We start from the raw sequence: 27,961 nt of genomic DNA on the forward strand, positions 1-27,961 counted from the left end.
TGGGTGTGAACGGGCGGCGGGAGCAGTGTGTGTGTTTGGTGCAGGCCTGAGCGGGGTTGTGTGTGTCCGCGGAGATCGCCTGTGTTTGTATGAGGATCGGATCGTTGTGTGAGGAACAGCGGAGGATCGCAGCGGCTCCCAGGCGCGCTCTCTCTCCCCCGCAGCGCCGCGTTTAACAGACAGGCCGCCGCCGGTTCACCGGATAAACAGCGCTGTAGGAGGAGCTGCTTCACTGGAATTACACCATGTCGGGGACAACTCTGTTATTATAGCGCGTTAGCTCAGCTAGCGAGGTAGCTAGCTCTCTTAGCGTTAGCTTAACTAGCTAGCTAACCTGCTTCTTCTCCTGCTGCTGCGAAACACCGGTGTTCTGTCGAGTCGTGCTACACATTGATAGGTGCCAGTTGCCGGCATTGCGCATGCGCTGATTAACATATTTTTAATGTTTTAATTTAACGATTTTCATTTTTTTTAATAATCATTATCTTTTTAATCATCTAGCTTATATCTGGTGTGAAATCAGAGCGTACTGTTATTTATTTGAGTGTTACAAGCTAGCTAAAACGTGTATTATCAATTATAACGTTAATCATCTCTGTTAGTTACCTTAACGCTGTATTTAGCGCTGGTTAATATAGTGATTTAGGCTAAACTCCCTGAAATATCCTTCATAGACTTCTGCCGGGAGCAGACTCTAATATGGTGCTGTTAGCCTAAATAGCCGAACTGCTGTTTTATTTAGAATTATTCAGATTTAGCGTTAACTACCCTGTGACTGAACTGATACACGGGGGCAGAGCTGGCTTTGGTTAGCTAGCTATTTTACCGGGTTACTCTGTAGAAAGTTGATGGGAAAGATAAGAAGCTAGTAAACCTAGCCTGGGGACTACAGGCCGGCTTAGCTAGCGTCCGCTAGCCCGGCTTGGTGTGTAGTGCTCACGCAGACACTCAGCGGCGGGGCTATAAATACACATCTTTGTTTCCTCCCGTCCAAAAGTGGCGAGATCATCTGCTCACAGCCCGCCTGCCTTCATCCACTCCTGGCAATAATCCGGATATAACTCGGGTTAGAGCTCAAACTCGGACCTGACGGCCTCAAAACTTACAGCCACACTTAACCTAACAGGCTCCCCACTCTAAACAATAATAATATCAGTAATAACAATAATAACAGCCTAAAGACTTTCACCTGGAAGTTTATAGCTGGAGTTACTTTGGTTATCTAGTGAACTAAGGTCCCAGCGGATGGTAGTTAGTCCTCCAGACTTTCATGGAAATCTCCGGCTCGCTTCAGAGAACCGGTACGAGCTCGGTCCGCCGCGGGGGGAGCCGGAGTCCGGCTAACTGCCGCCGCTAAACTCCACCACGGTCAGCCCGGTCTGAAGACCCAGCAGCGCTCGGGCACCATGTCTGAAGACAACAACTCAGACAAATTCATCAAGGTACGTGTACAGCCTTCCCCTCTGTGTGTAAACATTAGCTAGGTTAGCTACTTTGGCTTCTGCATACTCTAAATATCTAGGTTATCTACCTAAATAACCTATGTTTAACCTATGTTTGCAAAAGTATTCGCTAACCCATCCACATCATCGAGCTCTGATTCTAATCACCTTCATGAGCACACGGGTGAGAATCAGCAGAAAGAGAATGAGTCTCTCTCAGGAGCTCAGTGAACTCCACCTGTGCAACAAGTCCAGTCCTGAAATGTCCTCACTACTACATGGGCCGTTCCACCGAATTGGTGTCGTTATATCTTTATATCTGTCATTATAACTCGGAATCTAATAACACATATTCAAAACATGTACTGGTCAAACTCAGGCACTCAACATTTTTTACAAGGTTTCTTATCTAAAGATGGGTACAAAACTCATGTGACATTTAAAAAGCAAGTCCACTAATTTCTTTGATTTTTTTCTCAAGAAAGTCTTTATTGTAGAGAAATGGTTGACTGCATGTTCAAATAATTGATATTTATGACAAAAACTCACTCCTGGTCTTTTGGAACTTCTGTTACTGACAATCATTCCTGATACTTTTTATGTTTTTGGTAACAGGAATGAGTTTTTAGCATAGAATTAGCAAAAACATGGAAAATAGCTAAATGGCAGCTATGCTAACAGCCTGAGGACACTGAGCAAATTCTAGTGATTTTCCCAAAATATGTATTTAAAAAATAAACGAATAACATCTAAGAATTACTTTAGATCACAGGGAAAAAGTGTTGATATTGACCTCCTCAGTCATAGTTACAATAAGATCAAATACAGAGAAAAACAAATTAGAGAACCTAATTTTGGTCTTCCCGGGGTCTTCAGTTCAAGTTTTTGTTGTAGATGTGACTTGTAGAATGTATGGTAACAAAAACCCAGGGACACAACTAAAATGTGTATTTTAACTTAAATATTATGCATTTATTATGAAAAAAAAATTATAGCATAGATGGGATTTGGAGTCACACAACAATGCAAAAAAAAACATTTACGTCTCCAAAGGATTTTAAGAATAATATTTCATGGTAAAGGTTATAGTTAGAGAGCTATTTGTTCAGTTTTTTTAAGTCGTTTTTATTAAAACACTAAGACATATTATTAAGACACTAAGCTTAATAATATAATGTATTTTAAAGTTATTTTGTGTGCACATGCATTCATGTAATTTATATCTTGGGACAGATATGGCAACCATTCGGTGGAATGCCCCAAATATTTCATAGTCAACTGTAAGTATTGTTCTAAAAGTGAAAGCGCCTGGGAATGAAAGTAGGTAACTCACTGTGTCACTGTTACATAGTGCACAGAGGGTGCCAACTTTCTAGGGAGTCAGTCACTACAGATCTCCACACTACATGTGCCCTTCAGATCAGTTTAAGAACAGCTTCAGGGAATGGCTTTCCAAAGCCGAGCAGCTCCTTTCAAGCTTTATTTCACAAAACACAATGCAGGCGAGTGGATAGACATTTTTGGTGATAGTGTAAATGGCAATTTGTCATGTACCAGTGATTTAAGCCTACAGACCCTAACGCTGTTAAACTAATAAAATCTCAAATTTAAGACCTCTCTAATGTAGGTTTTATTATGTGTAGTTTCTCTATTTATGTGTACTCTCTGTCACTCCCAAACAACTGAACATGGGATTTAAATGCCCAGAAGACATCTAATGTGAAATGTTCTGATATTAGGGAAGAAAATGTGTAATATGTTGTGTCTGTTACTTTTGGTGACTGAGTTGAGTGTGAACTTATGTGAGCGAGCAGCCCTTAACCCTCTTCCACTGTGTTTCTGTTCCCAGTACTTTGTGTAGTGCACTCAGTTTGGAGTTTTTAGAATCAACATTATCGACTTCTTAATGCAACCCTATTTCAGATACTACCAATAAAATTATTACTAGAAATATAGTTAATGGTATTATGCTATAGATCATTCTATGCTTGCTATAATTGTATTATATGGAATTTAATTCATTTTTTACTAGTAAAAGCTCCAGTTATCATCTGGAGTCACATTAAGCTGCCTAGTTGTTACATTCAGTGCTGAAGCATTTGTTCTGACTGTTTTCAGTTGTGCTGACAGATTATTCTTTCTTCCTTTATGTGCTTTTATTATTACTAAATTATCATTTATTCAATTTGATTCATGATAGAAGGGGAGACAATTCAGCACTTGCCGCTTATGACTAAAACATGTTATTTTTCTTTATAGGTTTGTTTAAATGTCATACTAGAACCTTCATTTAAGAAAGCTTTAAGACATCCCTGCCTGTTTCTTTAGCTGTTGTAGGGATGAGGACATAAGCTACATTTGTTTTGTTTTTTTGTTTGTCATTACTGTGTTATAATATGTAAATTACTTGTAATACCTTGCAATATACTTAATATATAAATTATTTTGTTTTTGTTTTTGGAGTAAGCAATTTTTGCTGGAATGTGTAGTGGAATGTAATCTAAAATTCATCACAAATTATTGTGATCTCTACATTCTTCAGCTTTAGATTTGCCTTTTTTTCCCCCACATTTTTCACACAGTTTACGTGGCCGTTCAGTTGCGTGCACTGTGTGAAAGCAGACACCTTAATGACATACTGATCCACAGTACTCTTTCAGATGAACTCTTTGGCTGAGCACCAACCAGTAATAAATGAAGTAGATAATGTTAATCATTCACAGTTTATGTTCGGATGGTAATCACTGACAGTTCTTAAACGTGTATGAAGTGTTTTACTTGACTTTGGAGTCGGGTGTTAAAGCTCCTTTAACATCAGTTCCAAACACAACAGTTCCTACATGTCATTTCTTTAACGTTTTAGAGCCTGAGGGGTGGGGGTTGTTTTTTTTTAAAAGAGCTTAATGACTGTGTGGTCAGCTATATATTGTGGTATCATTACACATTTATATACCAAAACGTTATGGTCTAATTGTAACAATAGTTTACAGTAGCGTGGGGGCTACCTTATCACTGTAAACATGTTAAATGTGTCATTTTATTGAATATACTGTGAAACTGTCCAAATGTGTCCAGAAACAAGCATTTTGATGTTTTCCCCGCTCTCCCTGTGATGCTACAGGGGATTTTTAGAGGAATGTTCAGCAAATATTCATTATTAGCATGTCTGAGCAAATGTTAGTTCACATATATAACAGTGAACAGTATTTTAACAATCCTTTAATAATTCGATTCTTCAGTCTTGCAGTTGTTCACTTTAGTAAAAAAGACAGGAATGGAATTACACAATTTTTCCACAGCTCAGGAAAAAAGTTTCTCTTGTCCCTTAGACGAGCCCAGAATCGGTCCTGTGTATAGAATAATTTATTCAGCGCAAATGATAAAACTCCCTAAAACTCTCTAGTAACTATAGACCTTAAATATATTAGTACTGTAGCTTGAAGGATAATATTAATGCAGACTGAACTGAATGAATTTGTTGACTGAAGAAAAAAGGGAACTGTGACTAATAAACATCTACTTAAATACTTTAATGCCTCTAATGGTTTCAATAATAACATATTGTAATTTTATTAACTTGTAAGGAAGCAATGGAACATTTTAAGAAATATCTCTTTTGAATAATTACATTTTGAGTATTTTAGGTTTGTTAATAGTGTTTAGGGGACTATTTAAAATATTTAGATTTTAAAAGGAAGCCATGTTAAAGCTGTTGGCATATGTCTTTTTAAGGTCTATTCTTTTACGTTCTTCAGCTGTTTTTTTGCTAATAAAGTCTGATGTCTTCATATATTGTGTCATTTTGTGGGACAAAGTGAACCCTATACTAATCAGAGCCTTAATTTAAATCCTTAATGTTTGCCTTGTCATGCAGAAAACTATACATAAATAAAAACAATACAAATACTGTGATATACTTTAAAACTGTCAATCTTGAAAAATATCATGAAATACATTTTTGGTCATACTGCCCAGTATTATATTAGACTAGGCTACCCTTTTTTGTCTGAGCAGTTGTTCTACATTCAGCACATTAAGTACAAGAACCAACTGTTCAGCTACTGTCTACTCAGCATTCCCGACGTTCGCTGTTCTGGGATAATCAGTGATATTTTCTTCCTGCATGGTTATCCTAATGTTTGTGTTATTGGTGTAAATGATGAGCCTGTAATCTGTGTTTTTATGTAATATCAGTACAAAAACCTTTGATATGAAGTATGGTTAAAGGAGAACTTTGGTGTAAAATTGACTTTTTGTGTAGTAAAACCTGATAGAGTACTAAACTTTGTTGAATAGCCCTCCTCCTCTTCCACAGCTTTCTGAGATCCAGAAATGTTTTCAGTTTCTCCAAACATGCTTTTGATGACATGGGGCATATTTTGGCCCTGCAGATAAATAGCTTTTTACATGATTATCCAGGTTCAAAGTAGCTCCACACCTCAATGGTAGTATCTGGAGAGCCCTGACATTTACGAGGCATTAATAAGTTAAAGTGCACAAGATGCTTATTAAAAATCACTGTTTACTACCCGTGGCATAGCCTAATCATTCTAAAGCATGTTTGGAGAAACGCCTAAAATGACGGGGTCTTGGAAAGCTGCGGAACAATGGAGGTGGGCTATTCAACAAAGGTTAATACTCTTTCTAATCATGTTTTACTACACCAAAAGTCTTTAAGTAATACTTGGTGATCTAGTAATCAATCGACAGATGTGTCTAACAGGGTGAAGCTCTTGCCACATGGGCCAGACAGTGTGGCAGAAAAATCACACAATAAATCATTCTACAAAATAAGCTAGTCTTCATTAAAACAGCAATTAGTCACTCAAAACTATCCTTACACAGAACTGTGCAACTAAGCATAGTGCAAATCCATCTTTCAATCCCTATGCTTTTCACTTGCTGGGGTCTGTAAAGCCTGGGATCAATAAGGGGGCTGGATAAGCTGTCATTTATAGTAAACAGTTTGTAAGATAACTATCAGATAAATTACTCCGGCACATACCACAGCAGCTCAGTTTCAGAGCTATATGAGTTAAGCATGTATTTACACTACAAGTTAAAGCAGATTATTTTTATGGGTTGACTGCAAGCTAACACCATGTGAGGCTGCATAGTGTCCAAAACGTTGTTATATGCTAACACTGGCAATTCAGTATTTGTTAAGCAGCTTTTAAATAATGCACAGTCTGACATTTCTGGCTTAAGCTCACGTTTCTGTCAGGTGGCTTTAGTTTTAGTGGGGGGAAACTGGTTTGGTGCTTTTTGCTACAGCACAATAACTTATTATGTACAACACAGTATGGAGTAGCAGTGGAGTTATAACACCCCCTCCCACTGATAGTATTATAGATTAAGTGTGCACTTTAGTCTCTTGCACTATAGACTGCAATTACTTGTTCTCATTTATACCTTACTTTAGTCCTGTATGATGATCAGTTTGTTTGGATGATACATTTTTCAGTAAATGGAGTAAACTGATACAGAGCGTGATGAATGATGCTGAATGCTTTATTTTTTCTTGTTGTGTGTGAGTGAGATGAGTGTAAAAATTAAAAATAAAATGAAAAATGGAGCTGCAGTTTGTCGACTCTCCCTGCTGCCTCTATCCTCTACTCCCTGCATTGTGTACAGCATCCCTGTTAGAGCTGTCGCTGCTGAAAAAAAATCTTTAGAGGAATAATAGAGAAAACACTGCAATAGAACATTAAAATTAATTATTGTTTGGCAAGAATTTATTGTTCTTTTCAAATATTTAACCAAACTGCTAAATAACTTTATTATGCTATTAGTGTAAGTTTATTGTATCTAGGCATAACTGAAGCACAGAACGTTTAAAGAGCAATCCACTGTTAATTGTTACCAATATTTGATTATTGGAATTCCATTTTAAAGTATAAAGTAGGAATCCAGTATGAAATGGACTTAGGGGTGTAGTGAAACATGATAACGAGTAGTATCAAAATTCAATACCAAAAAGGCAACAACCCAAATGTCTTGGTACTATCAAGTACCGAAAGGGCTTAAAAAATTCGGTGCCTGTTTTTGATACTTTGCATGAAACGCACATGAACACGCCTAAAGCAAAAAGCACGTGCAGAAACGCAGATCATTCAAATTGTGGATACACTGCTGTGCTGAAATCTCTCAGGTGATCATCCTCTCTCTCTCTCTCTCTTTCTCTCTGAGGTATTATAAAACAGCACAAAATGCAAAATCTAGTCTTCCAGAAATAAACCAGACTACACCATTATTACAGTCCCCTCACAAAAATTCTGTGAAATTCCAGCATAAAAAAAATGAATCATGATTTTAATTCATTTTTAAGTCATTGACACCACTTAAAAATTAATGTTGCCTCTCATAATGACAGTATGAGAATGAGATTATTTCTGTCAGCTGTAACATAAATCTGTTGTGTGATAATAAGTATTGCTTTTTGTGTATTTTGGTTGCAATTTTGAAAAAAAAAAAGTACCATTTGGGTATCTGTATCGAATTCAAGGTATGGTATAAAATTTTTAAAACGATACTCAGCCCTAATAACGAGTACAAACCTTGTGCCGAACAGCCCACCTCCGTTCTTTTATCATCAGAGCCCTCAGAATTCAACCAATGAAGTGTGGAGCTATTTTGAGCTTATTAATGGTGTAAAACAATACTATGCTCCTATTACTGGCATTTTGAGCCTGTTGGGAGCATAGATTAAAATCACTGTATTTCAGAATGCTTGGGGTGATTGGAGGTTTGCTATTTAACATTTGTTTACTGGTTATTTTGTTTTCCTACACCCAAAGTCCATTTTCCTTTAGAAACCTATATAGTCTGCTTTTAAACAAAGTCATACCAGGTCATTTCCAGTAGTTTGCAACATTAAAGTCAGCAAAAACATTGATAGTGTCCATACATTGTACAACATGACAGTAATGTAATTCTTGTGAGGGGCCTAACCTACAATAAAAAAAGTATAATTGACAGATGTTTTATACAACATCTAACAAATAATAAATGTGTAATGTTGGTTTATTTCTATTTGGTGTATTAATATCAATGTCATTGTTGCATAACCCACAGGAGAGTTCCATTTTGGAAGAGTACAATATCAACTGGACACAGAAGCTGGGAGCTGGAATCAGTGGACCTGTAAGGTAAAGATTTCAACCTTTCATGCAATTATACAACTTTCTATGGGCATGTTTTGTTCAGTGCCCCCTGACATTAGTTTACCAACAACCTGTGTTCTTTCCTCAGTTTTCCCTTCATTTAGGGGGTCATGTCTGTGTGTTATACAAAAACTGTGTGTTCTTAATGGGCGTTTACACACACACACACACACACACAGGTTTAAGCCACTGGTACAGAGCTGGATCACTTGCTTGCTTCTTCATTTCTACATATGCTGTTTTGAGGATGTGTGTTTTATGACTTATTTCACGGCCTAGATCTTTAGTTACGTAAGCCTTCTTGCCACTCTCCAGGGCTCTGAGAGGCACATACTTGGTACGCTATGCTGTTTGAGGCCAGGGGAAAGAGGCCAGGAGAGGTTGGGTTCACACTAATTCACTGACCTTTCTCAGGATGTCTTCCTCATCTGCGTCTTGTGTCTTAGGTTATGACTTGAAGCATTAATCATTTTCTGACTGTGGCTTAGAATCAATAATTTCAGGGCTTTAATAGTTATAAAATCTTAAGGAAACTAGACACAACAGTGAGAGTTTTAGATCCAATATTGTTGTATGTTATCAAACCACATTTCAGAACATTTTTTCTCTTTTTAAAATGGCTTTCAGACCTCTTTAGCCAAAAGGGTTGTCTAGGAATTGACACGCATTGAATTGACCTACATCCTAGGAATTTTTGCTTACACAGGATTAGGGATGTGCCATATCGTATCATACGCAATAATACCACTTGTGTTTCTGAATATCGGAACAATATTATACCCTGAAATATCGTGCCATATCACCCACCCCGAATTATTACATCACTTTTTTAATTACATCTACTTTTTTGCTGTTTTTAGCAAAAGAAATATTCACACTGTTCTCATTTCCTATTATATGTTCTATATCTAGAGACTTATTATATCTGTCCTGTACCGTTTAAATTTACTTTAATCCTGGATATATGGGGATATTTGGAGTGCATTGTTAGTGTCATGACATTTCTGTTACAAATCTTATTAAATTATTTTATTTTTTAATATCTCAGTTCGAGGTGTGCCATCTCATATCGTATGCAATAATAAAATGTAATTTTCATTTTGTTGCAGTACTTTTTATATATCTTTTTTTATTCTGTGTTTTGAGTAACGTTATCGCAAAATACCATGAAATATGATATTTTAGGGCCATATTTTAGCGTCCACCCCTACACAGGATATAAAAATGTGTGTGGGTCTCTATGCTACTGTTCCCCTTGTATATACACTTCTTCTCTAACCAGTTCTATGAACTTTGATCGAACAAGAACGTTTAAGAAAGGTACTTATGTAATCTGAGCTTTGGATCAGTCATACACTTTTGGTTTTAGTGATTTCTGTTCTGATAATGTTATAAAGGGCTATGTTTAGAAAGTTACATTTTCCTGTGTTGTAAGATAAAGTAGTTGCTTGTTTATGTACAATTTATATGGGTTGCAGACTCTCACACACTTTAACAAGAATAATAATAAGAATAATAATAAGAATAATAATAAGAATAATAATAAGAAGAATCGTGATAAATAATAACCATAATCCACTATCCTTCTGCTTGTGTAGCCTTTTCATCTGACTGAAATCAACATTGGAATATAGACTATAGCACTATCCGGACGGGAATAGTTTCTCAGTTTCTCACTCCTACTCAGTTATTTAAAAATCTTGCATCCGGACTGCAATTGAAAAAAAAAACAGGAGTACAAGTGAGTTTTTTTTTGGCTTTCTCAGTCACGACATCACGTTCAGTAGCTCCTCCATTTCCACTCACTGTTGTGTTTATGTGAATCTCTGTGAAAACGCGCCCAAAGTTTAATTACGGTGTGTAGCAGTGGTCAACTAGGTATTTTATTTAACACAAGGTTATGAAATTCAGAGATGTCAGTCCGGACGGGACTAAAATTACCGGAGGACCATGGAGTTCGTGGAAAAACAGTAGTTAATTCAGCCTGTAATTTTCTCAGAGGATGTCTGAGAAAAACAGGTACATGGTTGTCCGGACGGGAATAAAATCACAGAGGACCCCCATAAAAGAGAAAATGACTCCAGAACCCCCTGAGAAACTAATCCCATCCGGATAGGGCTAAAGTAGTGCTACAATGGTAACCTGTCTCCCGGTATGCTGTGGTATGAAGGCAGATGGTTATCATACTGTGTATGTTTGCTTATTACAGGTATTAGTGGTAAGATGCTATAATGTAATATAATATGAATATTTTTCTTAATATTGTTTTTTTTTTATGGTGTTTACATAATTTTATGTTTACATAATATTTAAAATACTTTTAAGGCTGTAAACACTTAATTTCAATGAACTTCAGTTCATTTCAGTTGCCAACATCCAAAATAACATTATATAATATACACCATTTTAATCATATTTAAACTTTTACCATATTATCGTTATAATTCTGTTAATTATCAACGTTCTGTTAATGCATTAGGATAATTCTGAAATACTGGCTCAACATTATACTGCAATAATTTCTGAAATGGTTAGCGTACTGTGGAAAGCTCATGCTGAAACCCTATTACCAAGTAAAGCCTTGTAAAGTCTTTGATCTCATAAAAATGTATTAATAGAGAAGGAACAAGACAGTAAAATTGTAAGCCTAATATCAGTGGTGCTCCCTGATGCTCCCATCTGCTCCCTGGCCTTTTCTCAAAGTAGTTGGAGATCTACATTTCAGAATTGAGTTTAACAGAGGTTCTTAATGATGACGGACTAGTGTCAGTGTAACAAGACTTAAAGATATATTGCTATTAAACATATTTGTATTGGGTTTATTAAACCCAGACAAAGCAACTACTCAGCTAAAATCCTTGTTTTATTCATTCTTCCTTATTTTATAAGGTGCACAATATCAATAAACGTCTATTTTATGGTCTATTTTTATACAAAAGGTGCCCTAGATTATAAGGTGCATTATGCCACACTAATAAGGAACAGGGGTGTCACCGTGTTTTCCTTTTAATTCAGATTTCTGTAAACCTGTTAAGCTAAGTTAAGGAAACAAAACTGTAATTTTTTTAAATATTTCAGTGAGTACAGTGCTTCTGTTTATTTACAGTAAGCTTAGATATGACAATTTCCACTAAGGCTAGATACTAATGCTGCTCCAGCAGTGCTAGCCGGGATTGGCAGCAGGCTACAGGCCAAAAATACCTCTGAGCGGCAAAAAGGCTAGTGCTTAGCGCGGTTAGCGGCTAATGCAAATGCTGCTCCAGCAGTGCTAGCCGATGTTAGCAGTAGGCTACAGGCCAATAATGCTCGTCTCTGAACGGCAAAAATCTAGCATCTAGTGCGGTTAGCGGCTAATGCTAATACTGCTCCAGCCTTGAGTCTCGTTGTTGGTAAACTAAACTGAAACTCCTGTATAATGCTGTATTGTAGCGGGGTGGCTTAACTGTTTTACACTGTTTGTGATGTTGATGCAGGTACTGCAACATTTCATTATGCAGGCAAAAATGAACACACTCAAGACTTTGTAAATTGTATTGTAATTCAATTGTTTGTTTTGAGCTTTACAGCAGTTATCTGGGACCTGTCATGTTGAGCTTAATTTATGGTAAATACAATATGACTGAATGACTGAAGTAACCAAATTTTGTTTCTGCAGGGTGTGTGTAAAAAAGTCAACACAAGAACGGTTAGCCCTGAAGATCCTGATTGACAGACCTAAAGCACGCAATGAGGTACTGAATGATGGATTTATTGACTCATAATATGAAAAAAAAACATCCTGCATTTTTCCTTTTTCCATCCTTTTGTTTAGGCAGATACTGTATATAAAGCTTGTATAATCTTAAGTTATTCTTCTCTCTGAATGTAAAACACCCCTAACTTGCTCTTAAACAGTTAATTTGTTTGTTTTTATAATTTTATTTAGTTTTAAGATCCATGTCAAATGTGATTGCCGTAGAGTGTACATGTCTGTGCCTGTGTAAGATCTACTTGAAATCCTTCATTTTGCATTTCAATGTTTTGACGTGAGACTTTGGTTAAAGAGCAAATAAGCAGTTTTTCTGACTTGGCTGAGTAAAAATCAGATTCAGACATAAAATGTCCCAATTTATGTGCCCTTGGTAGTCTGTAATAAGAGAACCCCTAAAAAAGCAATCAATCTATTAATTAACTCACATAAAGAAACAAGGGTTTATTCTAAGGTCCAATCCCATTCATACCTCTCTACCCCTCCATTGTTCATGTTCATTCCTTACAGGTAGAGATAATGATTTATATTGAATTAGAGGAATAGTGTTGGGGCTACATAAACTGCCAAACTGAGATTTTTTGGAAGCAAACTTCAAACTGTGTGTGTTTAAATAATCACTGGCAAAATGGCTGCTGAAGTATCCACAGAAATCAACAAATGCAGGTTTTTTTTTTTTGGAACAGGAAAATTTGAACAAAAAGCTAGCGAATAGTTCACTTCAGCTCCTTATCAACAATGAATCGGTGGTTGTTAAACACCGCTTCATTCCAGGTGTAGAACTAGGAGTACATATAAGAAATGGGTTTGGGACTCATTAAATTGCATGATGCCACATGAAATACAGTTTGTTTTATTGTTCTACTTTATTTTATTTTGTTTTTAGGTGAGACTTCATATGATGTGTACATCTCACCCCAACATTGTACAGATTCTGGAGGTTTACGCCAACAGTGTGCAGTTTCCCCATGAATCCAGTCCGAGGTAGGTCACACACCACACTGCCTTTAAACAATCCGTGCCCGAGAAAGCTTATGTCGTCACTCAATGCTCAGTGGGCTTGCTGGTGTTGGGCCGTTAACCCCCCCCGCCACTCTCTCTGGAGGGTACGCACAGTCTTCTTGATAAAAGCAGAGATAATCCGTTTTAATTTCACAATTATCTCAGTCACAGTTACATACAAAGCGACATAGCACTCGCTCCTGAGAGGGGGGTGATTTTCCTGACAGGGGTGCTGAATTCGGCACAACACTGCCGTGTATGTTTACCCCCTTTAAGCAGGGGGTACCGCGTACCGTGCCCAGGCAAGGTTTGGAGCTATCACACTAGTCAAGCGAGCCGTGCTTTGAGTGTAACTGTGCCCGGGCACAGCATGGATTGCCTAATGTAAGTACACTCTTTGTTCATCCTTTTTTTAATTTTGCTGTTTACCTCTTTTACAGAGCAAGGTTATTAATTGTTATGGAGATGATGGAAGGAGGGGAGCTGTTCCACAGAATCAGTCAGCACAGACACTTTACAGAGAAGATGGCCAGCCAAGTCACTAAACAGGTATGCACTTTTTGCTGTCTAGTTTGCTCCACATTCCCACATTATCATCTTAACCACTATAAGAACTGACAGCAGTCAGGTTTCCTGTCACCATGTGGTGTTAAGTTTTCGTAAAAGTTAGCAGATTGGAATTGGTGGTGGAGTATATGCGAGTTTGCACTCAGGACCGATTCTATGCAAGTGAGGGGTATAGGCTAATTTTTGCTGTTTCACTTTCACACAGAAGAATTTTATTCATACTGTGCATCAGTTGCACCGTTTATACGTGCACATTTTTGCCAAATGGTATTGCTTAGTTTTTATTTCTTTTTCGCTGTTTATAATTTTTGCTTTGAGACACACCCTCACTGCGTAGAGCAGCACTTTGCAATTCACCTTAAAGTAACGCCTGCAATCAAGAAGCTGTTACCAAAGGTAGTTGAAACAAACAAACTGTATTAATCGCACCACCTCACACACAGCACCAGGAAAAATGGCTTCCACATAGCTTCCAAAAATGGCTTCCACTGAGCGGGTCGCACCAAAGTCTGCTGAGCAAATTTATAACCATTGATTTCAGAAGCTGCGAAGATATGAATTACAGCATTCAAGCTTAAGCAAATGTATTGAACCTTCAAAAAGTGCTGGATCCCATTATGCAAGAAAAAAAAACAGGATTTGTCCGATATTACATATTAAATTTACCTTTGAGATGATCTTATTGTGTTGTAATAAAAAAAGACCTATTGGTTTTATTTTTATTGATTGTGTTTTTTCCATGTTATCTCCACAGATTGCCCAAGCTTTGGAACATTGTCACTCGCTGAATATTGCACATCGAGACTTGAAGCCAGAGAACCTGCTGTTCAAGGACAATTCACTGGTATTTTTTTATTTTTTACTGCAGAAGTTTTGCCTTTAAACATGTTATTGCTAAAAACGTATTGATCTTGTTATTATTTTCCTGTTTTATAATTGAGCTGGTTTATTGACTGACCAGCATTAAACGTTTTGTAAAAGTGTATTTTATATGTTCTCTACTACTAACTCTATTTAACAGGATGCTCCTGTAAAATTGTGTGATTTTGGTTTTGCCAAAATCGACCAAGGCGATCTGATGACCCCACAATTCACTCCTTACTATGTAGCTCCTCAGGTAAGACCTTCTTTAAATATGTCCTCTGTTTTGCATTTTTGTTAGATATAGTTGATTTTGCCATTTTCTGTTTATGATAGCATTTGTTTATTTTATTTCATTGTCCAGGTATTGGAGGCACAACGACGCCACCAGAAAGAAAAGTCTGGAATTATACCTACCTCACCCACCCCTTACACATACAACAAGGTATGAGGTCCATTGTGAAAAGGATCTATACTTAAGTGCTTTAAAAGTATGTTCACATTAGGTAAAGAATACTAAAAGTGCATTCAATATACTTGAAAATACACATTTGATATACTTTCTCTGTATTTCCTTAAAATGTGTTTTAAGTAATATGCTTTCAATTAAACGTGTTTATAGAAAATATATGTAGTGGCATTAAATACTGCTTAAAGTGCACTAGTTTTTTTCTGGTGTCGTTAAGGTTTTCACACTATGTGCATCAATACGCAAAGTAGTACATTTACAATATACTTCAAGTTTACAGAAATTTTATGAAAAAAGCACTCAAAAGCTTAATTACAACTGAAATATACTTTACTTACCATAAGTTGTTCCAAAATAGTACATTTAATATGTATTTAAGTACATATTTACATTTTTTAAAAGTATGTACTTGTCTATGTTAAGTATAAAAATACTTAATACACTTTTATTTTACAAGAGGTCTTCTTTCTGTTGTTTGAAGAATTAGAAAATCTAAGTTTTTGAACGTTTAGGTGTTATAATTTTATTGAATTATTATTGAGTCTTTTAGATTGTGGTTGTTGTGTTTTTTTTTCCCAGGACATTCCAAATTGATGCTTTTTTCTTTTTTTTTTTACAGTCTTTATAGAGATTCACATGGCTCAAACAATCATTTATTGTATTTTTGGCTCATTTGAAAAAATAGGTGTGGTCAATCAGTGTGCTGTGTTTTAAGCAGTTTATAACATCTAGATTAATATCTAGGTTAATATTTATATATCAGAAATAATAAATAAATATTAATATAACTTTTGATCTCAAACCCAACAACAAAATAAAAAAAATACTCTTTCAGAGGAAAGTACTATAAAGTGGATGAAAATGAAAAAGCAGAACATTTTGAAGTTACGTTACCTCTGCTCACTCTGTCACGTTTTTATTCTTGTGTCTTTATTTATAGAGCTGTGACTTGTGGTCCTTGGGTGTGATCATCTATGTGATGCTGTGTGGCTATCCTCCGTTTTATTCCAAGCACCATAGCCGCACTATTCCTAAAGACATGCGCAAGAAAATCATGACTGGCAGTTTTGACTTCCCTGAAGATGAGTGGAGCCAAATATCGGAGATGGCGAAGGACATTGTCCGGAAGTGAGTATATTCCAGTACGGCCTTGTGTGGGTCTGAAATAAGTGATTCTGTAAGGGTGTGTTTACTAATGTCAGCTTTGGTGTGGTTAGATGAACCCTGGTGCGGTTTGTTAGAGTAAAGGCTGCATAATACTTCTATGGAGTCAGTGGCGTAGCCTGCGCAATTGGCTTGGTGGACCAATTGCAGCTTGTAGTCTGAAAAATACATACATGGTCATTCCGGTCACTTTGGATGGAAATTAAACCACAGAGGACCCCCTATAAAAAAGAAGATGAACACAGGACCCCCTGAGAAACTAATAATTTTATGATTTTGACAGTGAAGACTGCATTTTTTAAAAGATTTTGGCAAACTTAAACAGATCATGTCCAATTATCTCTTGATACAAATAATGTACACATTGTGTCATTATCTCAATGTGAACCCATTATAGTGGACACAGCAGACGCTGTCTGTTATTGACCTGAATTGTAGCATGGGCCTGTATTCCATGTTTCTCAACTCTGGTCCTGAAGGCAACCTGTCCTGCACATTGAGAGGTTTTCCTGGTATGTTGGGAGCAGGGAATCAGTAAAATGTGCAGTGCAGGGTTCTGGTACCTTCAGAATCAGGTTTGAGTAGCAGTGCTGTTAATGTGTTTGTACTGAACTGAATTTTATCAGGACTGAGGTATTTGATCTGGAAATATGCTTAGGCGGCACGGTGGCTTAGTGGTTAGCACGTTCGCCTCCCAGCACTGGGGTCTTGGGTTCAAGTCCCTATCTGGGTGGAGTTTCCATGTTCTCCCCGTGTCTGCGTGGGTTTCCTCCGGGGACTCCGGTTTCCTCCCACAGTCCAAAAACATGGAGATCAGGTAAATTGGATCCTCTAAATTGCCCCGAAAATTGAATACTCTAAATTGATCTGGTGTGTGTAAGTTTGTGGTATGTATGTAAGTTTGTGTGTGTGTAAATGTGTGTAAATGTATGCATGACTGTGCCCAAATATAGATTGGCACTCTGTACTGGGTAAATGCTGTAATGCCAGATGCAGTCCTCCAGGTGGACGGTTGTTTCCGGTTGAGAGTACGCTGTGCGCTATTGGCTGCCGCTTCTCACCGGTGTGTGGATGAGTGTTGATGTATAATGTGCTTGTGTGTAAAAACGTGTAAATTGTAAAGCGTCCTTGGGTTTCTAGAAAGGCGCTATTGAACTTCATTCATTCATAAATCCACAGGCTAGCTTTCTAACTTTTTAGGTAACTAATTATATTATAATAAATGCCATTATGGCAAACAATTGAGCGTTAGTGTTAATGCTGGGAGACATGAGATCATGTGGCATTTAAAAAATGTTATTGCAATTTAACCCAATTAGTCCTTAATTTTATGAAGTTGACAAATCGGCACATTATTTCTCTCAGAATCAGTTGGAAGAGTCATTGGTAGTGTCACATGCTGATGGAATAATTGTTGGGAAATTGCCAGCACTAGCAAACTATATTCAAGCATTGTTTTTTGTTTATGGCTGTAAGACGCTGATTGACCAAAAATTGCACCACAGGTTTTAGCAAAGACTTAGCATGCAGTTATGTCTGCAAACTTGTAAAAGAGTACAGGTGTCATCTGATTAGACACTGGATCTTGCCACATAAGGACAAAAAAATAGCTTTTCCCACAGCTGTATAAAAAAAATCAACCTCTCTAAGGCTACTTTTGGATCGTGTTCCTCCTGGTGAGAGATCAATGAATGCTTGTTCGCAATGATGCCATGCAACTACTGGTATTTGTACAATTAAAAAAAATGAGGCTCTAGTGCTGTTTTCCCCAATAAACCTATCCGTTTTGTCCAATCTTATATCATCGTTTCGTTCACACATTTAGTAAAATTGCGTTCTTAGTCAGTCTTTTTCTCGTCCTGGCGTTCAGATAAAATCATCGGTGTTTAATATTATTGTCTTGACACTTGGCTCACGCAAATAGTAACATGATCAATGTCAACAACCAATAGGAGAAGAGCTATGGGAAACTTTAAGGCAAGAATATTTTACGCAAATGTTTACTGTTTGTCTTTAGATGTGAGAGGGTGACCGACTTTAGTCTGTTAAAAGTCTTTTCAAAGTATTTCAAAGTCGTGTAGTGTATGAACAGTATTAGTCCGCTAAAATGATGGATATGCCTGATAAGGTTAAAACATTTTTTTTTAAGGTTCAGCAGATACATTTGCTGTTCTCTGCCATAAACATATACGTCATGTCTGTTTCTTTTAGGCTGCTAAAAGTAAAGCCTGAAGAAAGGCTGACCATCGAGGGTGTCCTGGCCCACCCTTGGCTTAACTGCACCGAGGCCTTGGACAATGTGCTTCCCTCCGCTCAGATGATGATGGATAAGGTGAGCTGTAGGTCATAAATGTGGGGAAGTTTACATTTTACTCAAATAGAATGGGTTTGTATCTCTGCTTGCAGACAAATGTACATAACTAAATTAAATTCATGTAGACATGATCTGGAGTGATCTGTACTGTCTGTTCGTGTGTGTGCGCAGGCTGTTGTAGCCGGGATCCAGCAGGCCCACGCAGAACAGCTGGCAAACATGAGAATACAGGACCTCAATGTCAGCCTCAAGCCCCTCAGCTCTGTTAACAACCCTATTCTGAGGAAAAGGAAGCTGGGGTTGCTAGGGTGGGTCTCTGTTTGAGTTTCCCAAGAACTACTTGAATTATAACAGAATAATGCAGTTGGTATAGTGTAGTGGATAACACAGCATACTGCACTTCCATTCACCACCTGAATAAGCCCACCATGCTATACCAATTGCACTAATAATAAAACACTACAAAAATGCAGAAAATGTATTGCATGCATATAAACTTTAAATAAACAATTATCCAATTATCCAGTGAATACAAAAATAAATACAAAAGCTTTTAAGACAGAATTCTGCCATTATTACACATGCATATATACAATTCTTTTTGTAGTTTCAAAACTTTATAATCATATGTATGATACAATATGGTCGATCCCTACGACATATATAATTATTTGCTTAATATTAAAATAATAAAACATTTTGTATGCATTAAAAACGATTGTATGTAAACAGTGGTTGTTTTACATTCTATATATTATAAACTGTCTTTTCTTGGTCCATGCAGTACAAAGCCCAATGATAACTTCTTCATCAATGACCCTGAAAATGGAGCAGAGGACTCCAATGTGGCCATCGAGAAACTGAGGGATGTCATTGCACAGTGCATCCTGCCACAGGCCGGTAAGTGAGCTAGCCATAAGTTTAACATATTTTTCTGACGTATTTTCCAGTGCCCCATGTATAATTTTTTGGAGTGCAGCAGTATTAGCAATAGCCGCTAACAGCACCACTAGCTCTTTCATCATTCAGAGTTGAGTATATTTGACTGTAGTCTGCCACATGGACGAACTGCTAGCCGGTTGCGCCCTGGGTTATCCGAACACTCAGTTTCTCAGTGCTGCGCTATCGTGTGGCATTTACTGCTAACAGTGGCTGGCCAGCGCTGCTAACCACGGCTGGATAGAGTTCAACCTTGGACAAAATACTGGAAATCTAAGATTACTGTAAACAAACAGGTTTTCTATCCAAAAAAAGGTTTTTAGGATATAAATCTGTGTTACATCCAGCATTTGTTTGACTACCAGAAGGGTGAAGACTAATACATGCTTCCTCCTATACATGTGAAGTCAGCCACCACTTCTTTTTGAGCTGCTGCTCATGCAGCATTGCCAAATAGCATCACAGTGCATGTTTGGACCAAAGCGTAGCCGCTTGGTTCAGATACATGAGCTCACAGACGTTGCAGATATCACCCTTTAGTAATGTGGGGAGAGAGCGCCATCTACACACCCGGAGGAAGCAGGGCCAATTTTGCTCCCTCTGAGCACCGGAAGCTTGATCTGCATGAGCGGAGGTTCGAACCTGCGAACTCCCGCTCATAGTGACAGCGCTTTAGACCGCTGGACCACTCGGCGCCCCCGAATAACAGTTTTGTTTACTTATTCTTACTAGTGTCTCTTACTGCACCTTATGATCTGATGCACCTTATGTGTGAGAAAATGGATGTTCATTTATAGTGCCCTCTATAGTCTGAAAACTGTGTGCATCATTCCATGCTTCTCTTATGTACTTTTCCTCATTTTGTTATGAATGTTTACAGGAGAAAACGAAGATGAGAAGCTGAATGAGGTGATGTATGAAGCGTGGCGTTTCAACAGGGACTGCAAGCTGCTCCGTGATGGGCTGCAAGGGCTGAGCTGGGATGGTAAGTCTGCAGGAAACATGTACTTTAACTTATTTCAGTTTACTCTGTCTGCATCATGCCATTGACTGTTTTGTACAAGATTTATTATAAAACATACAACTTTGGTCAACTGAAATACATAAGACTTTTTTAAGCAGTCATTTATAAAACTTGAATGTTGTCTGTATAACATCAGTTTCTGACAGCCTGTAAAGTTAAAAGAATTTACAGCTGGTGGCATTTTTCAAAGGAATAAAGGATTTAGCCCTGTATGGGGCAATTTCCAGGGTTGCATAAGTATTGAAAACATAAAAATACCTAAAAAAAAAAAGTGAAGGTAATTTGCTCTACAATTCATTTTGTATCCATTTATCGGAAAAGCTATTTTACTTTAAAAAATAATTTGTTTGGGCAAATCCTTGCAGTCACTTTGCATTAACTAACTGGGTAAGATTTTCTGAGAGGCCCTAAAAACAGGTTATTTCTCTTCTCTAGAATATTAAATTACTTGAATGGTCATGAAAATTTGTTGCGAAGGCATGGGAAAAATCATAAGAATTATTTGGTAAAAATAAAGTGTATGAACCCTGTAAATACTCATAATTTTATTTTACTTGATCTGATCTCCCTCTATCATAGCCCTAAATTGCTATGATAGTATAGTAAAAATGTAACTCCTCAGTAGTTGGTCTCAATGTGTCAGCATTGTACTCATGTGTATGCTGAGACTTGTGGTTTAGATTGGCCTTAAGTGGTGCTACAGCACAAAAAAAAACTCTTAAAATTATAATTTTATGAAGTCTGCATATAAGACACCCTTCGGTTCAGTTCTCTGACCTGAATAAGTTTCCATTTACATTTTTATCACAAACTGAATACAAAAGTCAAAATACCAGACGGAATTTTTTAAACACTTCAGCTTATTGTACAAAAAGATCAAAAAGTCAGTTTTAACAAAACTCAGTGAACATCTTTTCTGAAGGCTCCTGATCAGTAATCCTCACATATAAAGACATTTCTAAAAGAGCCCATTCTGGGTGTGTTGGACCTCATATTAGAGAGACGACTCGTAGCTTTATAAAGGGAAATGGATGAGTTAGCAGCTCATATGTGGAGCATCTTTTGCTGGAGTGGAGAATAAACAGCTGGTCTAAAGTTCATGCTCAGGTCGAGGAGGTGAAAAAAGGCCAGGCGGTTTGCTTTTGCTGTTTTTGCATCTATAGCTGCACAGCTTCACCAAGAGACATGTGGTTATGAGAGAGAAGCATGTAGGGCATGAGTAAAAGCGTAAAAAAGACGCATGAATTCTGATTTGATCGTTCACATTCAAGTCTCATGTTCTCATGTCCGTGAATTGAATACTTGTCCGATTTAGGACCACATATGATCTGATTTTAAAAAATCGGATTTGACACATTCACACAGCCATGAAAAAATCTGATCTGAGCCACATTAAGTAAAAAAACAGATTAGAGTCAACTCAGCTTTGTAATGTGAACATGTAGAGGCTTTCAGATCCAAACATCATTAGGGTTCAAGCACCGAAGGTGCGTAGAACCCTATTGTTTTTGCTAAGATTTTTCTTATTATTATTATTATTATTATTATTATTATTATTATTATTATTATTATTATTATTATTATTATTATTATTATTCTTTTTCTCCTGTAAAAACAGTTGTGCAGCCTAAACCGTAAGTCATAGAGAAATGAAACTTGGTAGGTAGATGTAGGATCAGTGCATCTCGGTGGACAACAAAAATGGCACCGATTGGTCAAGTGGTGGCGCTATAAACAAGGAAATTCATTTTTCACAATTTTCTCAATAACTCAAAAACCATAAGACCTACATTCAAAATTCTTTTTTTGATGGATTCCTTGGGTCAATACCAACAACTTTCCAATTTGGACCATGCACTTCCGTCTATATAGATTTTGTGCTAATTTGCATAATATGCAAAACCTACTTTTGCAAACTAGTCCTAGGAATTTTTACCAATCCTGGCATGTTTGGTATCAAAACACTCGTGAGAGTATGCGCTTCAATATTCCTTAAGAAAAAGTTGAAATATGTAAACAATATGGCCGCCATATGCAAATTAGTCCTTCCGGATATATGCCCCATTCACTTAAATTTGGAGCACTGTTTCTCAGCAACCGTGCAACCTAGCAAGTTGAAACTTTGCATGCAGAATCTATCATACAGCCTCTAAAGGATGTTCAAAGGGCAACTTAATCAATCAACATGGCTGAACACCATCAGCCAATCAGCATTCAGCAGACATTTTGGCAGGCTGAATGTTGCCCAATCTGGATGATATTTGGCAGTTATGTTCAGGTGGAGACACTGTAGTGACCTGCAAAGTGCTGAAACAATCCGCCCACTGGGGGGCGCTGTTCCAAAAAAACGAGTATATGTCAATCATGCTGTACTATTTTGACATCTAATTGTTTTTGCCATATTTAGTACAGTGGCTCTGACAAATTTCTCAATACAACTATGTTTAAAAAGTGCTTTGTTCATTCATAATTGCTAATTGTTTGAAAATAGCTATATTGAAACTACTCTCTGGATATTTGGCCTATCACCTCCATTTCAGTCTTGCTGCACACTGTAGAGTCTCTAGGTAAATGTTCATTAAAAACATTTGTGAAAATTTCACATACAATACTCTCCAGGCATCAAGCAATCTGTGCGTCCTTGGAATTTCTAACCTAAATTGCTGTAACTCTGCAGTATTTGCTGTAATCTCACAATGTTAAAGACCTCTGTACAATATCACTCTGATGAAGCGCCATTTAATACAGAACTAGATTAAGAATAACTTGACATTACATGTCATATCAGAACATTCACTCCTTTGTGCCTCTTCTCAACATTAATAACAGGTGAAAGACTTTTGATCATTTTAAATGTGACAGAATGTCTCCAATTGTGTTAGACCTTCTTACACATCACCATCCTATGCTCTAGTAGGCACCATTGTGCTAGTTGGTGCTTGATGAAGCGCCATTTAATTCAGAACTAGATTTATAATAACTTCGTAATTACACGTCATATCAGAACATTCACTCCTTTGTGTTAATTTAAACTTGTTTGGTCAAACAGTTCAGCTTGTTTTGCAAAGGTTCAAAGGTCAATCTGAATACCACTTTGTGAACATTCTGGTTGAAGCCACCTGATCAATACCAATAACATGTAGACACCTTTTGACTAGTTCTAACTCACTTAATGAATATCCTACAAAGTTCACTAGATTTACATGTGAATTTAAGCACTGATCAGGTTGAAAGGCCTCTGCTCAACATTAATAACAGGTGAAAAACTTGATAATTTCTAAATGTGACAGGGCATCTCCAATCATATTAGACCTTCTTACACATCACCATTCAATGCTCCAGTAGGCACCATTGTGCAAGTTGGTGCTTGAACCCGATGATTGCCGCTTGCGGCTATATTTTTAATTACTTTTAATTATTAAATGTCCGAAATTGTACTGTGTGTCATGTTTTACACCTCGAATCTGACAATATTTAGAATGTTCTGCCAACCTCAGTGAATCAGTACACACATAATAAGATTTTGATGTGCTCTGACTTTTTTTTTTTCCCCCTCTTCTCTCAGGTAGGGCTTTCTCTGATAAAGTGGATCGCTTGAAATTGGCAGAAATTGTGAAACAGGCCATTGAAGAGAAAACTAACTTAGAAGACTCCCAATAGCAAGTGCTGCATTTCTATTTCCTTTTGTACTGTTTATTATAATTGTTATTAAGCAAATAACTGTAAAAAGTATTTTTTATGTAAATTGAAGCGCATGTTTTTTTTTTCCCTCTATGGACACACTCGCAAGTCTGTTGTACAGCTGTAGATATGACCAAGAAGTTGTTGGTACGATTACTTTTTTTCTACAGAAATGTGAAAATTCACATTTAAAAAAAAAAAAAGCATATTTTTGTTTTGCAAGAAAAAAAGAAAAATGGAAAAGATCTCAGTTTCAGCACCAGCTGAGTAGGAAGGGAGCCCTTTATTATTATTAATTTAGACAATATACAATATTCTTTTTTATCACTTTGTTTTTACTTCATTTTACATTTACCAATGCCTGCAAATCTATTTATTAAACAAATAAAAATGAAGAATGCTGTCTTGCCACAAGCTTCCAGAAAAACAATTTAATGTGGTGAGTTCAAGATTCATTTCAAGGCTCGTTATTTGTGTAGATTTACATAAAGGATAGAAAACGAAGTGATTTTATTTCCCCAAAATTTTGATAATTTTTTTTAATCAAAGTTAACATTTTAAATCTTCAGAATTGCAAGCAAATACATATATAATTTCATATCAGTACCCGGACTGTGAAATATAGCATAGATACATAACTTCCATCCTTTTCTAAAATGTTCTCCTTGCTGATCTTGCTAGTGAGCTGAATGAATGATAATTGTTAACCTTTTCATGAGTTATTATAATTGGGAAATTATTGTTGAACTCATACAGTGGCATGCAATCCTGCTGGATACCTTTGGCCAAATTTTTTGTCAGACCCCCTCATTAGTATTTTGATTAAGATCCCTTTTATTTATTTCCATCTTTTTCAGTTAAAAAATAAGGAAAAGGAACAGAGTGTTGATTGTGGGCTCACCCTGTGTGTTGAGTTCTTCTTGTCATAAGAATTATATAGTCTTAGGAATAATTTTGCTGAATAATAATGTTAATAATGTTTTTAATGATGTAATGATAAAATAATACTTTTAACTGGGATTGGAGCAAAATATGTATTTTAAATATGAAAATTATTTTTAAACAAAGTCAACATTTCTGTTCCTTGCTACAAAAAACATAATGGTCAGTATTGCAAAAATGATTGTGATAATGTCCATAAACTGAACAATTTATCATGACATAATTATTGCGAAAGGCCTAATTAATACAGTATTTTTATATTTATTCGAAATATTAAAAAGAATTTCATATTTAACACTTGGCTTTTGGAGATCAGGTCTTATTCTACTCACTTAACATTTAGAGAAAAAAAATAGTGGCGTACCCAAACTTTTGCATGCCACTGTATAGTAATTAAGAATCTTTTACAGAGTAAAGCCAGACCTCTTTTTTTTTTTTTAAATAAACCAAGTTGAGTTTACACTTTACTTATTCCAGTAGCTGACAAATCATTCTTCTTTGCTGATTGGAGGTAACATTTAATGAATTATGACTTGGCCAAGCTTCAGCGTCGCTTTTCGCTCGCCTGTGTGTTTTATGTTTAGGTTCGAAGAAGAAGAAGAGTGTAAGCACGGCTTCCCATTTTATCTTCTTTAGAGTAAGCTGCTCTTACTGACGTGCGGGCAGTAATCAATCAATCTTGGTTTCTCAAGAGCACCAGGGTATATTTTTATTCATTAATACACTGTGTTCATACAGATGAAGGTTGTTTCTCAACCTTTGTACATTTATATTTACTCTTTATTTATTTTTACTCTGACTTCTCTCTTGAGCTCTCACATTCATGCAAGAAGTGCATGATCTTTACATGTAGAGCGACAAGATATGGCACCATCTACTAAAGTTGGGTATACTTTGGAAGTAAATATTAATGTAATGAAGATCTATACCTAAATCGATACCTTGTACAACATTGAACAACATTACAAACATGGGCTTTCATACCTCATTGGATGTTTTTACACTAGCACTGTTTCAGGACCATAGAGAGCTTGCTCTGCTGGGTTCAGTGATTTGCTGTTTTCTATCCTGGGGGCAAACCAGGATAGAAAAGTACTGATCTCTGGTCCTCCTGAAATCAGAGGTCTGGGGTTCGTTTCTGCACATAGAATTACATTTGAGTGAGTGAGTATCCAAGCAAAACAGTATAAAACAGGAAATAGCAGAAGTTTTTTCAAGATTTTGTCAACCTACACATAGAAAAGTGAAGCACAAAATTGAGCAATCGATGCACAGTTCAGAAAACGGTATTGTGTGTGTGAAACAGGGCTGCATGATCTTGGAAAAATTTGACATTGCAATGTGACGTCACTGGCCCCACCCCCACCCACGTGTCAGAGATCCAGAACGACTGACAGCTGAGTCAGCGCTTTAGAGTCAGCCAAGCACTAAAAACCCAAGGGCAAAACAACAATCATCAGCTCTTTGACTGGCCCCATTTAAATCTCCTTTTAAAATGTAAATAAGAGCCTTTTTCTGGAATTAAAAGCGTGATTTCAGCTGTAACTGAAAATACATGCGCAGAAATGTGCTGGACTAAGGTGCACACCTTTTTTGATACATGCGTTTACAAGCACGTGCCCAACCATGTGGAGGCCATGCAGTTTCCTCATGTTAGGCATGCTCCCTCTCCCTCCCCCCTTGTACTTCTCAGGCAGCAGCAGCCTGTCACTCACACAGACACAGAGACAGCACTGTTCACTCAGAAAACTATATAACACTGTGTATATGCTTCTTGGGTCAAGAATCAAAACATTGCAACATGAGGTGTTTAATTTAATTTCTTCAAGTGACATTGTTTAAACGATATATTGTGCAGCCCTGGTGTGAATCAGTGCAATCCAGCAAAAAGGAGCCCCTCTGCCCAAACAAGCCCAGAATTAACCCTGAGTTTATTTGCGAGTGTAAAAAAAAAAAAAACACCCATAGAGGATATCAGAGCCATTGGTTTGAATATGCATAAATGAATTAAATAAATGAAGCCAGGATGTAGAGGGGGAATGTAGAGGATTCTTTTTTTCACGGATATGATCGTTTGAAGGCTGTTTGAACACACTGTATAATATACTGCACTAAAAATAATATTCTGTTTAGTAGTGGTTCTGAAATTCCTGCTGGAGTACCTCTGCACTGCACACCTGACTCATCTATCTCATGTATCTCATCTGCTAATCAATGAGCCCTTTCTGACTGCATATGAGTGTCTTAGAGAAGAGAAACTGCTGAATTAAACAGAGCAGTGGTACTCCAGCAGCAGAGTTGAGGACCACTTCTGCACAGTTTGTGGTGATCGCTGTGCTGTTATGCTTTGGAAATCAGGTCAAGAGGTGTTATTATCTCAGTGCTGATTAGCACAAAAGTGGTATCATCTAAATGGAAAGATTGGCTCGGGACTGCCATAGCAACAAGTCATCCAGGGTTATTGTTTTTTTTTTTTTTTTTTTGAGGGCGGGGTATCTACTGAATGATTTGTACTAGACCTGTCTATCACAAGCCACGGACTATGTATCAAGTCATTGCTTCATGACTTCGAATGCCTTTACTCCAGCTGTGGACCTACAGAGAATCCAATGGACAAACATGCGCCTAAAATCACTTCGACCATC

General features: G+C 37.1%; 1 protein-coding gene across 1 annotated transcript; it reads left to right on the top strand.

Moving 5' to 3' along the window:
• The first annotated feature begins 27 nt into the window (after window positions 1-27).
• mapkapk5 (MAPK activated protein kinase 5) lies at window positions 28-27,961 on the top strand. The gene is made up of 14 exons (XM_049470477.1): window positions 28-1,442; window positions 8,517-8,590; window positions 12,261-12,336; window positions 13,240-13,337; window positions 13,796-13,904; window positions 14,677-14,766; window positions 14,944-15,039; window positions 15,148-15,228; window positions 16,193-16,380; window positions 18,628-18,748; window positions 18,902-19,038; window positions 19,515-19,630; window positions 20,550-20,654; window positions 24,259-27,961. The coding sequence occupies exons 1-14, from the start codon at window positions 1,407-1,409 to the stop codon at window positions 24,351-24,353; spliced, it is 1,422 nt and encodes a 473-aa protein (XP_049326434.1). The 5' UTR covers window positions 28-1,406; the 3' UTR covers window positions 24,354-27,961.

This window comes from Astyanax mexicanus, chromosome 22 (genome assembly GCF_023375975.1).
Source record: "Astyanax mexicanus isolate ESR-SI-001 chromosome 22, AstMex3_surface, whole genome shotgun sequence".
Lineage (NCBI taxonomy): Eukaryota > Metazoa > Chordata > Actinopteri > Characiformes > Acestrorhamphidae > Astyanax > Astyanax mexicanus.

What these genes read in the sequence shown, in the direction of transcription:
- mapkapk5 (XM_049470477.1), top strand. Translation starts at nt 1,407, where the DNA reads ATGTCTGAAGACAACAACTCAGACAAATTCATCAAG. An exon ending in CTTACTATGTAGCTCCTCAG is followed by an intron (nt 15,040 to 15,147) that starts GTAAGACCTTCT and finishes TTCATTGTCCAG; the next exon opens with GTATTGGAGGCACAACGACG. An exon ending in GCAAGGGCTGAGCTGGGATG is followed by an intron (nt 20,655 to 24,258) that starts GTAAGTCTGCAG and finishes CTCTTCTCTCAG; the next exon opens with GTAGGGCTTTCTCTGATAAA.